General features: G+C 31.3%; 1 protein-coding gene across 3 annotated transcripts; it reads right to left on the reverse strand.

Annotated features, from left to right (window-relative positions):
• Nucleotides 1-4,196: 4,196 nt before the first annotated feature.
• Nucleotides 4,197-8,090, reverse strand: LOC110672862 (terpene synthase 6, chloroplastic). 3 transcript variants are annotated; one of them, XM_021835765.2, is made up of 14 exons: nucleotides 7,847-8,090; nucleotides 7,695-7,750; nucleotides 7,333-7,618; nucleotides 7,061-7,241; nucleotides 6,714-6,931; nucleotides 6,498-6,618; nucleotides 6,309-6,406; nucleotides 6,009-6,223; nucleotides 5,816-5,925; nucleotides 5,612-5,710; nucleotides 5,306-5,521; nucleotides 5,073-5,214; nucleotides 4,713-4,958; nucleotides 4,197-4,634 (listed from the first exon to the last, which is right to left on the reverse strand). In XM_021835765.2, the coding sequence occupies exons 1-14, from the start codon at nucleotides 7,911-7,913 to the stop codon at nucleotides 4,320-4,322; spliced, it is 2,370 nt and encodes a 789-aa protein (XP_021691457.2). In that variant the 5' UTR covers nucleotides 7,914-8,090; the 3' UTR covers nucleotides 4,197-4,319. The 3 variants fall into 3 exon arrangements, with proteins under 3 accessions (XP_021691457.2, XP_057986486.1, XP_021691458.2); XM_058130503.1 differs by having other exon boundaries at nucleotides 6,714-6,919; nucleotides 7,847-8,075; XM_021835766.2 differs by having other exon boundaries at nucleotides 7,333-7,615; nucleotides 7,847-8,074.
• Between the last annotated feature and the right edge of the window lie 3,380 nt (nucleotides 8,091-11,470).

Genomic DNA, 11,470 nt, shown 5'->3' on the forward strand with positions numbered 1-11,470 from the left:
GGAGGAAATCTAAGAGCCAAAGAATAATAGAAGAAATTTAATGCAATTTTAATATTGACTAAACGTTTGAATTTTTTCAATTTTTGTAAACTACTATAAAATTTTTTTAAAAGCTCTAGCCAAATAGGTGGAGTAATTTGCATTCAGTGGGTGTGTAAATTATCATTTTACCAAATTTTTTCCCTTCAATCTCTTTCTTTTTTTTTTTTTTAAGTTAATAGATAATTATTAATTAATAAAATTATTATTAATTTATTATCACTAGAGACAATGAATTAGTTTCAAGAGCCACTCTCTACTAACCATATAAATTAAGCCAACTCAAAGCTTCTCTCGCCCTTAAAGCCTTAGCCATTTGAGCATGCTTCAATCCTGCTTGAGATTTCATTGCCCCACCCAGAAAGCAATAACGAGAGTCTCCAAGAAGCCAGCGGAAACTAGCCTTGCCTGTGTCTTTGTTCATTGCCGCATCAATATTGCACTTGAGAAAGCCATCAACTGGTGGGTAACATTTAGCATCAAGCTGTGAATTCCTTTTATCAGGTAAAATTTAAAATAATGGATGTAATCTAAAAAAAATTAGTTAGTGGTTGTTAATGGAGTTACCAATGCAAAATAATTCTCAGTAGATAATAACAATATTGAATTATAAACATAAACTTCAATTATCACTCTTTAACAATAGATTTTAAACAAACTAATTTCACACATATCTAGTGTGAAATTTGATTAAGTTATACCAATAATTGAGAAGAATATTTTTCTTTTTGACACTTCTTGATTCACGCACAAAATTTTACTAATAAAGGCATTCTTGAGATAACTTTAATATGTCAAACTTTATTAAAGGGAATGTATCTAACCTCATGACTATAGACAGTATATATATAAATATATATATTTTAAGATTTAATTTAGTATGTCAATTAAGTAACCTATGTACGATAATTATTTGTTTTTACTAAAATAAATATCAATTAATATCGAATCACATCAAATAAATTGATTTTAACCCATACAATAATATTAAATACCGGCTAAAAATCTTACAAATATTACTAAATTTTGAGGGGTTGATATCAAATTATACTTAATTGCGCCAATTAGGGAGGTAGAGGGAATGAGAAGGTTTTGAGTCTGAGTATCTCATTTAGTTATTGTAAAATTATTCATCTTTATAGTTAAAAGAGAGATATTTATTCACACTATAGCCTATCAGTTATCTACTATCCATTGTGTTTCCATTGAATATATATATATATAATTGCTTTACATATAATCTCTTTAATTACATAATGAATAAGTGTCGATCCAAATTAATCTTATAAGAGATTTCCTATAGAATGAGATTGTTTATTTTTCAAATGATTAACATCCACTCATATCAAATTTTATTATTATTTTTTTTTATGAGAGTTTCAAATTTTATTTTAATCAAAAGATCTGCAATTTAATATATTTTGTGATAACAAAAAATTTATTTTAATCAAAAGATCTGCAATTTAATATATTTTGTGATAACAAAAAATTTATTACTGTGGGGTATATAAAGATTCAAACTCTTCGTTCATATTTAATCGATCTATCTATCAACCTAAGCAAGCTAAAGAAGAGCTAAAGAAGAGCTAAAGAATTGTAGCGGAGCTGTTAGTTGAATAAAGTTTAGCTTAGTTGAGGTAATTTATTTCTAGTTAACTAGTTTAAAATTAATTAATTAGTTTCAGCTATGTTAGTTAGATGACAGTTAGCACTTCAGTTGTAATTGTTCCCTGCATAAGCTGAGAACAGTCATTAGTTCAATTAAGAATCACATTTTTCTCTCTCAAATTATTTACATAGTATGGTATCAGAGGCTCAATTCAAATTTAAATGTTCTCAAAATAGTATAGTGTTGTTGCGTCAAAATTCAAAGTTTCAGAGGGAGAATTTCAAAGTTTCAAATGTCAAACATTCCCTCACTGGAGGGGAAGTGTCAAGAGCCTCATATTTAAATAATATAACAAGTTCAAGGGGCTTATAAGATTGAAAGCCTAATTAATTAATTAGTTAATTTTAAGTTTTTAGCAATAATTAATCATGTCAAATAAATTCATCTTACACTTTTCGAATATTTTACGCCTTCTTTTCAAATTCTTTTTTTTTTTTTTTTTAAGAATTCCTTACCTAAAGATTCAAAAAAATATTGAATCCCTTCCTAAATTGTTGATAAAACTCTAAAATGACTTTTTTCTTTTACATAATTTTTTTCCCCTTACCATTTACGAAAGATAAAAAGAAAAAATTTGAAGTAACGCACATTCTTTAAAATTTATCTTAAATTCAAACTCATAGTTAATCATATAATTAAAATACGAAGGCCTCTTTAAATTAGATATTCTTATAAAAATAAAATAATCATATTCTGCGTATTGCGTAAATTGTTTATTATTTTATTTTAATAATATAATTTAATATATGTATTTTTTATTTTTTATGACCATATTTAACATTTTTCTCAACATAATTTTTTTAATTAATTATAATTTTATTTTAAATGCTAATAAAAAAAGTTTATTAATAAATTTTTTTATTATTTTAAAATTAGTCTAATCTAACCGAAAATTTTAATTATATATATATGTGTGTGCATGTGAAAAGAGTAATAATTTTTTGAAATTATAAATTTAGGAATTTTAAAATTGTAAAAATAATTTTAATTTTTTTTATATTAGATAAAATTTTAGTAGTTAAAATTTAAAAATATTTAAATAAAAAGTTGATATTTAAAATGATAAGTTAATTTTTTATATAAAAAATATAAAAATAAAGATAAAAAAAAAGGTGATGATGTATTAATTTTTTAAGCGAAGTAAAAGGAAATTATAAAAAAAAAAAAAAAAAGTGGCCTGAGAATTCACATCTTTTTTAAGTTAGGATATGAAATTAACTTTATGACAAAAAAAAACCTACGCTTTGATATCGTTATCAAATGAAGACATTTCCATTAATACCATTAAAAATGACTGAAGTGTCATTAAATATTTAATTAAAAATAATTTTTAATCACAAAAATGAGTCACAATTAAAATAAAATTAAAAAAGAAAAAAAAGAACTGTTGGTAGGAGGTTCTTGTAGTTGCTGCAAGAGATCCTTCTCTTTGGAGATTTCAGACACAGTGTTAAAATCTATAACCTCTGGTTCCATGCAACTGATTTCAAGTGCTCTTAGTTTGTTATCGTCAACAGGAACCGTTTATTGATATGGAACGAGAGGAAGCGTTACCAAATCTAAGGCAATTGTGGCCTTCCCTCTCCTAGTCAGGAAGCAATTTTCCTCTAAATTAAGCGTCTTTGCCATGGCTTTTGAAACAAGCTCTGTTAACATTTTCATGTTCATAGTGTATTCTTCTAAGATTTCTTTGCATAATTGTGAATAAATTGCATGCATATTAAAAATGAACAAAGTGATATTTGATTACGAAGCCTGTAAACATTCAAAAATTGGGAACTTAACAAGTAGGAAATCTTGGATTTTGTGAAGAAGAACTTGTGGAGTCCATAGTACCCAACATTGGTCTATAAGAAGGAATGAACATAAAAGTCTTGCGATAACATGTTGTCATGATTCTACTTTGCAACAAATTAATCAGATTCAGCATTGTCTAATATATCCATTTTGCTAAATTTTCCTTTAGTTGGCATAAATATATATATATTTTTTTTTTAAAAAAAAAGAAGGGTTAGGGACATGGTCTGCTCCATACCCTTCAAACTCTTCAACTCTTTTAATATGCTTTTTCTTCTCTTCCATTGGCTGTTCAAAGAATCCTTTGCCACTTATAGAATCTTATCTAGAAATGATTTTGAAATTCTATGACTCACAAATCTGTTAATTCTCAAAGAAATTGACTTATTTTGGCATGGAACATACGTATATATATATAGTTTAGACCTGAATGCAATCCCATAAACGAAGAGCTGAACTAAGTTCTGCAGTTCTTTTTGTTCAGTTGAAGGTTCCAAAGAAGATAGGAGGCTAAGGTTTGTAACAGGAAGCAGAGATGGCCGAACAAAAGCATCTCCTTATGTGTAATCATCTCTACATATATAAGGTGGTTGTGGTTCTTCACCATTGAGGACCATTTCTTGGACACGTTTTGATAGCAAAACTTCAACAGGAAGAGTGGAGATTCTGGCCATGTTTAATGATAAAGAACTGTGAGGAATGATGCTTTTTGTAATTTCACCAAAAAATAAAGAGGAAATTTGCATATTGCCGGAAGATGTATATGAATAAATCAAGGAAACAAGTAATTATGAATCAAACATCTTTGTTTTCATCAAGGAGAGTATGGAGGTAGAAGAATTGGTTTGTTAATGACTGTATTTATAGCGCCGATCATCTCATGCGGTGACGAGAATCCATCTTTACCCATGTAGAAGAGGTGAACAATCTTGCTTGTTTTCCAGAACAGATCTTTGCAAACTTTGGGAACGACACTCCCCTCTGTTTGGACCACCATCCGCAGCAACTCTCTTCTATGGCTCTCGATTAGTCTCTTGGTCTCACTTATGGCCTCTTCCTCAGAAACACTGCCATCGCCATGAATCACGCGTAATGCCAAGCTGTTGAGTTTTCCTTGTTCGCTTTCTCTCTGCAAAATATATATACTAGTTTAGTTTCTAAAACCAATATGTAGCCTATTCCTAAGTAAGAAATGGAAAACTCTTACCTTGACGGTCGTGAGATCATTCAAGAGCCTTGAAATTATGCTCATATGCCTAAATAGATCGTCATATTCCTTGCTCTTTACTGCTTCCTCTGACAATTTGCACCCAAGAAAATAAAGAGGTACGAGAACTACAGGTCCCAAGGCGACGCTCACGTATGCACTCGACATATAATCATCCACTGAGGGCACCGATTCACCTCTTGCCCACTCGAACTCTCTCCACATGGTCTCCAGTAATATGAGCCACTGCCAAGAAAAGCAACAGAGAATTTAGAATTTGTTATCCTTTTGAAAAATTTGATGAATTAGTTCTAAGCAAGTTTTTTCCAATAAGCTCATAGCTACTGAATTCCTACGTACTATCTCAATTAAGTGATCTTTGACGCTTCTTCCTTGTTCTATGCCAGCCTTGACTGCAAACTCGTTGGTTGTATCATAAACTGCAGAGAAAATAATCTCAATTTGTTCCGAGCAGAACCCCACCTCTGAATGTTTATCCCACCTGTCTCATTTATGATTCAGGTAAGTTAATAATTAAAATAGAAGATGTGATATTAATTCATGATCATAAACCAAAAGCAAGGGAACGTTACTTTTTCACCAATTCAAACATGTTTAGTATCTCTTTTTCGGATCCGCCAACATCGAATAGATCATCAATCAGAGTTACAAGAACAGTAAATTTAGCCCATGCAATTCTAGCATCCGAGTGCTCGGGAGAGAAAAGTACTGAGGCAGCAGCGAAAAACCCATAAGTTATCTTCTGTCTTGCAAACTTAAGCTCATCCATCCTGTATTCTTTGACCCATCTGATTTCCAATTGGAAAGGCCATAATCAATTTCCAATTCAACGAAATTCATTCTATTGCGAAAGAAACAAGGTTGAACGGGAGCTTTACCTTTCCAAGATCTTAAGTTCTTTTTGGTGTATGTATTGGCAGGCATTAAAATCCTTCAGTGACAAATCCAGCAAATACTTGTTGTCGATATTGGAGCAACTGTAATATGTCCAAAGTGTTAACAGCCTCTAGATAAAACTCTTGGGACGAAATATGGTAAATTATCTCTAGCAACATCTTCAGCAAAAATCAAAATGAATTTACCTGTAAGATGTTTTGAGAAGTCGGACATTGTCTATTTCTTGCAACTCTATGCTTTTCCTGTTCTCAAGCCTTTCCAAACTGGCATGAGGATACTTGAGAGCATATTCAACCTGAAAATGACCCAGGAACGTGTCAGGACACTGGGAATATTTTTTAGCAACAAATTGGCATGGCTTCTTAAGATCTCTTTTACCTCTTTGTGCAATTGCTTCTCGCCAACAGCACCTTTTCCTATCGCCAGTTTGAGAAAGGAGCTAGTCCACACATATATTTTCTCAAGAATGTGTTCACTTGGGAGTATTGCCATCTGCGAAGCTTTGTATAATTCAAGAATTGTGTTCGTGTCTTTGTACTGTTCGCTGACAGAATTGAAGAACTGCTCTTGCTCATCAAGTCCTGCGAATACATCTGTACCATTTCCCCAAGTTGAAAATGTCATAAAATTTCGAAGTTACATTATTTTTTATCAAAACTGAAAAGCACTATTATGTACCAGAGGAAATTTCATATCCATTCATCCTTAGAAGTCGAAAGCCCATGGCAAGACAGGCAATGTCTGAGAATATTTCCTCATCTCCTTGCAGCCAGCATCTGTTCCAGGTCAGACTTGTGTATAACATTCAGCTAGACATAATACGTAGATACTCATCAAAATGCAAGTATTCAACAGCTTCTGAATCACCTGTATATTTCATCCAGAATTGTTTGAATCTCGTTTCTGAAATATTGATCTATGCCCAGCCTCTCGAGTTTATCAACAGTACATAGGCGAGCATATATATCTAAAGGGTAGATTGTTGGAACTGCAAAAAGAACAGGACAGAACATCAATTTAGATTTTAATCATGCAAATACCAGAGTACACAACGACCCACCAGGAAAAGCAACTCAACAATACCTGCATTTTCGTATCTTTGAAGAAGGGAATTCAAGTACATGAAGCATTTATCATCATTCAGGTGAAGCAAAGCTGCTGCTGTAGTGGATGGGGAATTAAACAGAGACCCATTGCTCCTCTGATATTTCATTATATCCTTCCACTCGTCAGGTTTAGTGAAGCCCTCTGCAACATAGGCGAGATACTTGTTCTTTCCTTCTAAGCCACTTCTCAAAGCACTGATTATTATAAAAAATACAACAAGGGAACAATAACACAACCCAAATCACATATAACATGGCAACTTATAATTTACAATAACAAATCTAATTTAGACCATAAATGCAAGAAGAGAAAAAGAAATTCACCTCTGAATCTCCAAGTCTCGCTTGTTAAGCATTGCATCTAGTGAATATGTGTTAATTGGAAGAGCCAAGCCCATGTGTTGTGCCCGTTCGATCATGCCAGGAAATATAACATCGAAGCCGATTGGACACTTTTGTTTACTGTCCGTGGCCGCCCATTTATTGGATCCAATAAAGTCGAGACCTAGCAGAGAGTAAATTAAAATTAAAAATCAAAATTCAGTAGCACTTGCCAACTGGTAAGTGGTAAATGGAAGACTAAAGCAAAGGATTACCTCTGTTTACGAGTCGTTGGCCAACGTTCCATTTTTGAAGAGCAAGTATGCATGCTAATGTGGAAGAAAGGGAGTCCTTGACTAGCAAGGGATCGCTTGGGTGAAAAGCCCATGACCCATCAGGATTCTGATTCTCCAAAATCCAATTTAAGCATTCCGGAAAACGGGACTGGTTTGATGAATCTCCGGCTGGGACCATAGCTACCCAAGCAGTATCATAGGGAGAAGCGGATAGCTCCACCTTGTGGAGCATGTCTTTAATTTTTGCAATCGAGCCATCCCCCTGCTACACCCAAATTATTCAGTATGCTTAACATTCTTAATCTTAATTGTTAATTATTGCACTGAAAACGGATACTCACTAAATCCACTCGTTGGACTATTCTTTTCGTTGGTGTCTTGGAATGCGCATATGCTCCTTATAAGTACAAAATTACAGAAAAAGAAGAATTCAGCAAATCCAGGCATGCACAAAACCAAAAAAGAAGAAAGATTCGTGCGTATGTGATATAACCTGAGGGACTTCTCTCCGTTTTCTGCTGGGAAAGCAGCTTGAAAGTATTTCCATATGCGAGTAACATTTTGAGAGGTTCAAGTTGATAGAATGCTGAGAAAATCTGTATGATATAATGAGAGGGGAAATTAGGCCCATGCGTAGCTGGTCAAATATTGCCCAGCTGCCTCCCCCTGTAGTAGTTTGATCATTTTTCCGTTGATGACTACTGAGAGAATTTTTAGCCACCTTTAATTATCTAGGAATCTGACTGCTATTTAATATCTGTTTGACATTGCTAGACTACGGTCAAAAAAATTATTTTTTAAATATATTAATTAAAAATTATTAAAATAATAAAATAATTTTTTTAATAATATTTAAAATAGAATTTTTATTCAAAAGTTTAATTGGTATAGCCGATTAAAATATAATTTTCCTCAGCAGCCACAATAGAAAAAGTTTCCTGTCATTCAAGGGGCCGTCCATCTTTGACTGGATTTCTCGTTGATATTTTGACACACCATTACTCGAGTAGAAAATTTGCAAACCTGAAAATATATATATATATATATATATATATAGCCATCAGTGTGGAAACTTTGAATATTTTATTATTTTTTGTCAACGCACATATCAGTAAGCAGGCCCAAATTTTAAGTTTTCCTTTGAACTTTTTATTAATATCTAATTCTATTCAATTTTAATCTTTTAACTTAATTTATTTAAATTTTTTTTATCTAAAATCAAATTTGTCCCTCCTTTGCGTTAAGTGAGATCCGCATACTATTCAGTACGTGAGTAATTTTTTTTAATTTTTTAATATTAATTAATTAAAATATAAATTAATTACTTTAAAATCTTTTAAAATTTTTGTTAATTATAAATAAATAATAATTAAAAACATTTTTTTAATAAAATTAAAATAATAATTTCTTTAAAATCGTTAAAAATTTTAATTAATCACAAATAAGCCTTTAATTAAAATAGAATAAATTATAATGTAATTTCTAAATTTTAGTGAAACCTAGGTATTGTCTATATATTTTTAAAACTCATTTATTTACTCCTTGAGATTTTAATAAATACTTAATTTTATAATTAATAGTAATTTTGTAAAATTAACTATATTAATTATGTTAAAAATTTAAAATGTAATTTATAAATTTTTAATTTGTAAAATTAAAATTTTATAATTGTATAAATTTTTTATTTTGCCCCATCAGAAGCTATTTTGTAGATTTATTAAAATATTAAAAACTACATAAGTGGATTTTAAGAATAAAAGTATTAATCTATAGATTTTATTAAACATTAAGGACTAAATTATAATTTAATTAAAAAAAATCTTCTTTATTAACAAAAATTAAAATTTTATTTAATTAAATAAAATATTTAAATTATTTTTACTAAAATTAAAATGTTAAAAATAGTTCTTAAATTGAGCAAGTTCTTAAAAATGGGTAAAATTGGATATTAATAAAGAGTTGAGGGGCAAAATTGAGCTTTTAGTCACTATTAATATATAATAATATACAATACACTAATTCAAAATAATTGAGACAAATAGTTTCACACATTTATTCATCAATTTTACACAATTTTAGCTTTCCTTTAAAGGCCATTTTCGTCCTCTCAACTTCTTCTCCTTGTATTATATGTTTATGTATATGAGCAGTTTTTCTACTTGTCATTAGGGGTGAGCATTCGGTTCAAATAGAACCGAACCAAACCGAATTGAATTAAATTATAAAAATTGAATTATATATTTTAGAAATCGAATCGAACCAAAATAGGTGAAAAATCGAATCGAATTGAACCGTTCTATTTCGGTTCGGTTTAAACCGATCGGTTTTGATTTTTGATTAATTTTTTAATTCATACTTGATTTTCAAGTTATTTGGCCTAATTTTGACTTTGATTTGAACCCAATAACCGTTAATAAATGAAATTAAACAATTAATATATATAAAATTAAATATAATTTATAAATTTCTCATAAAAATAAATCAATTCAAAAATTAATTCGATTCAATTTGATTCGATTTGAACATCTAAATTACTATTTGATTCGGTTCGGTTTAATCAATTTTTTTCTTTTTAAAACCGAACCGAACCGAATCGAAATAATCAAAATTTTTATAATGTAAAATCGAACCGAACCGATTGAATTTTAAAACCGAATCGATTAAATCAAATTGACTCAATTCAATTCAATTTTTTGATTTGAATCAAAATCTGCACAGCCCTACTTGTCATTAGTTTTATGTTATCGTGTCAAACTGGCTTCTCCGTTAATTACATTAAATTTCGTAAGCACGGTTCTTTATTAACAGGGAGAATTACGAAATTACCATAATAATAATAAAAAGATTCTAATATCTAACAGCAGGGGGCTTTTTACTAAAATGTGCATCCAAAAAAAATTTATCATATGGGTGAATTTAGATTTTTTTATTAAAAAAAGTGATTATGTTGAATTGGATGAGAGAGAAAAATGAATGCTAATATAAATAACATCTTACTATTAAAAAAAATAATAGAAAAAATATAATCTCTAAAAGTTAAATAAAATTAAAAGAGTAGATGAAAACTACTTAAATAAGGGTCTAGACCCCATGTTAAGTAACATCCGGTTACTTTAATAATTTTTTTACTCTCTTAAGAGGCATAGCATGAGTTCATTATATGTGTGGTAAGGGTTCCCGGCTTATCTTGGTATCAGAGCCTGGTTATGTTTGTATTATACATACTTCACTGGTGAGTAGGGGAGAACCTTTTCAACTCTGGTATTTTCTCTTAATCTTTGTATCACTGTTTTCTGCCATCTTCTCTTACCTTGGTATATCGGCTGGAAACCAATAACTGCTTAATTCCTTCCTAGAAGGTAAAGCAATCTCTGGCCACAACGCCACGTACCAAATATGGCTTGCCAAACACCTAACCCTGTTTCTGAAACTCATCTCCAAACCCCTTCTCCCTCTGAGATTGTTAACCTCACCTCTTCTCTTTCTTTCTCTTCACCATTTCGAAGAACACTATCCTCCAGAATTGATAATCTCGTAGAAATATCCACTTTACCTGAAGATGCTCAGGTTGGAGAATCTCTTCTTCCTCTTCTCAGTCCATACAACATCTACAGACGGTCTAGATCTTTAACCAGATCTATCAGATCTCTCATTTCATCTAGAAGATCTTTGTCAAAAGAATATGTTCAGGCCTCCAGAATGGATCAATGCTCTCTCCAGAGTTCATCTGCTGAACAATATGTGACTTTAGAAATCCCTCCTCAACTCATTCCTAGATGGAGACAAGAAGGGTTTTCTCATCTTCACTTTGGAGCTGTTCGACTTATCCTCAGTCTACATGGGAGACGAGGGCTTCCAGTTACAGCTAGAGTGTCTCTCCTTGATACACGGTTCTTGCAGTATGAACATGCAATTATAGGAACCTGCCTCACCACCTTACATGCTAGGAGTGTGGTGCTGACATTCTTCCCAAACTATAATCTCTCGCTAAGAGATCCACATCTTAGCACTGCCCTTAAAGTTCAGGTTCAACTCACTGGCGTCGCTCAGGTGACCTCTTCGATGATGGCCACCTTACACCATCAAATTATCTATAGATTGCAGGATCATGCTGTAG

This window comes from Hevea brasiliensis, chromosome 11 (assembly GCF_030052815.1).
Source record: "Hevea brasiliensis isolate MT/VB/25A 57/8 chromosome 11, ASM3005281v1, whole genome shotgun sequence".
Classification (NCBI taxonomy): domain Eukaryota; kingdom Viridiplantae; phylum Streptophyta; class Magnoliopsida; order Malpighiales; family Euphorbiaceae; genus Hevea; species Hevea brasiliensis.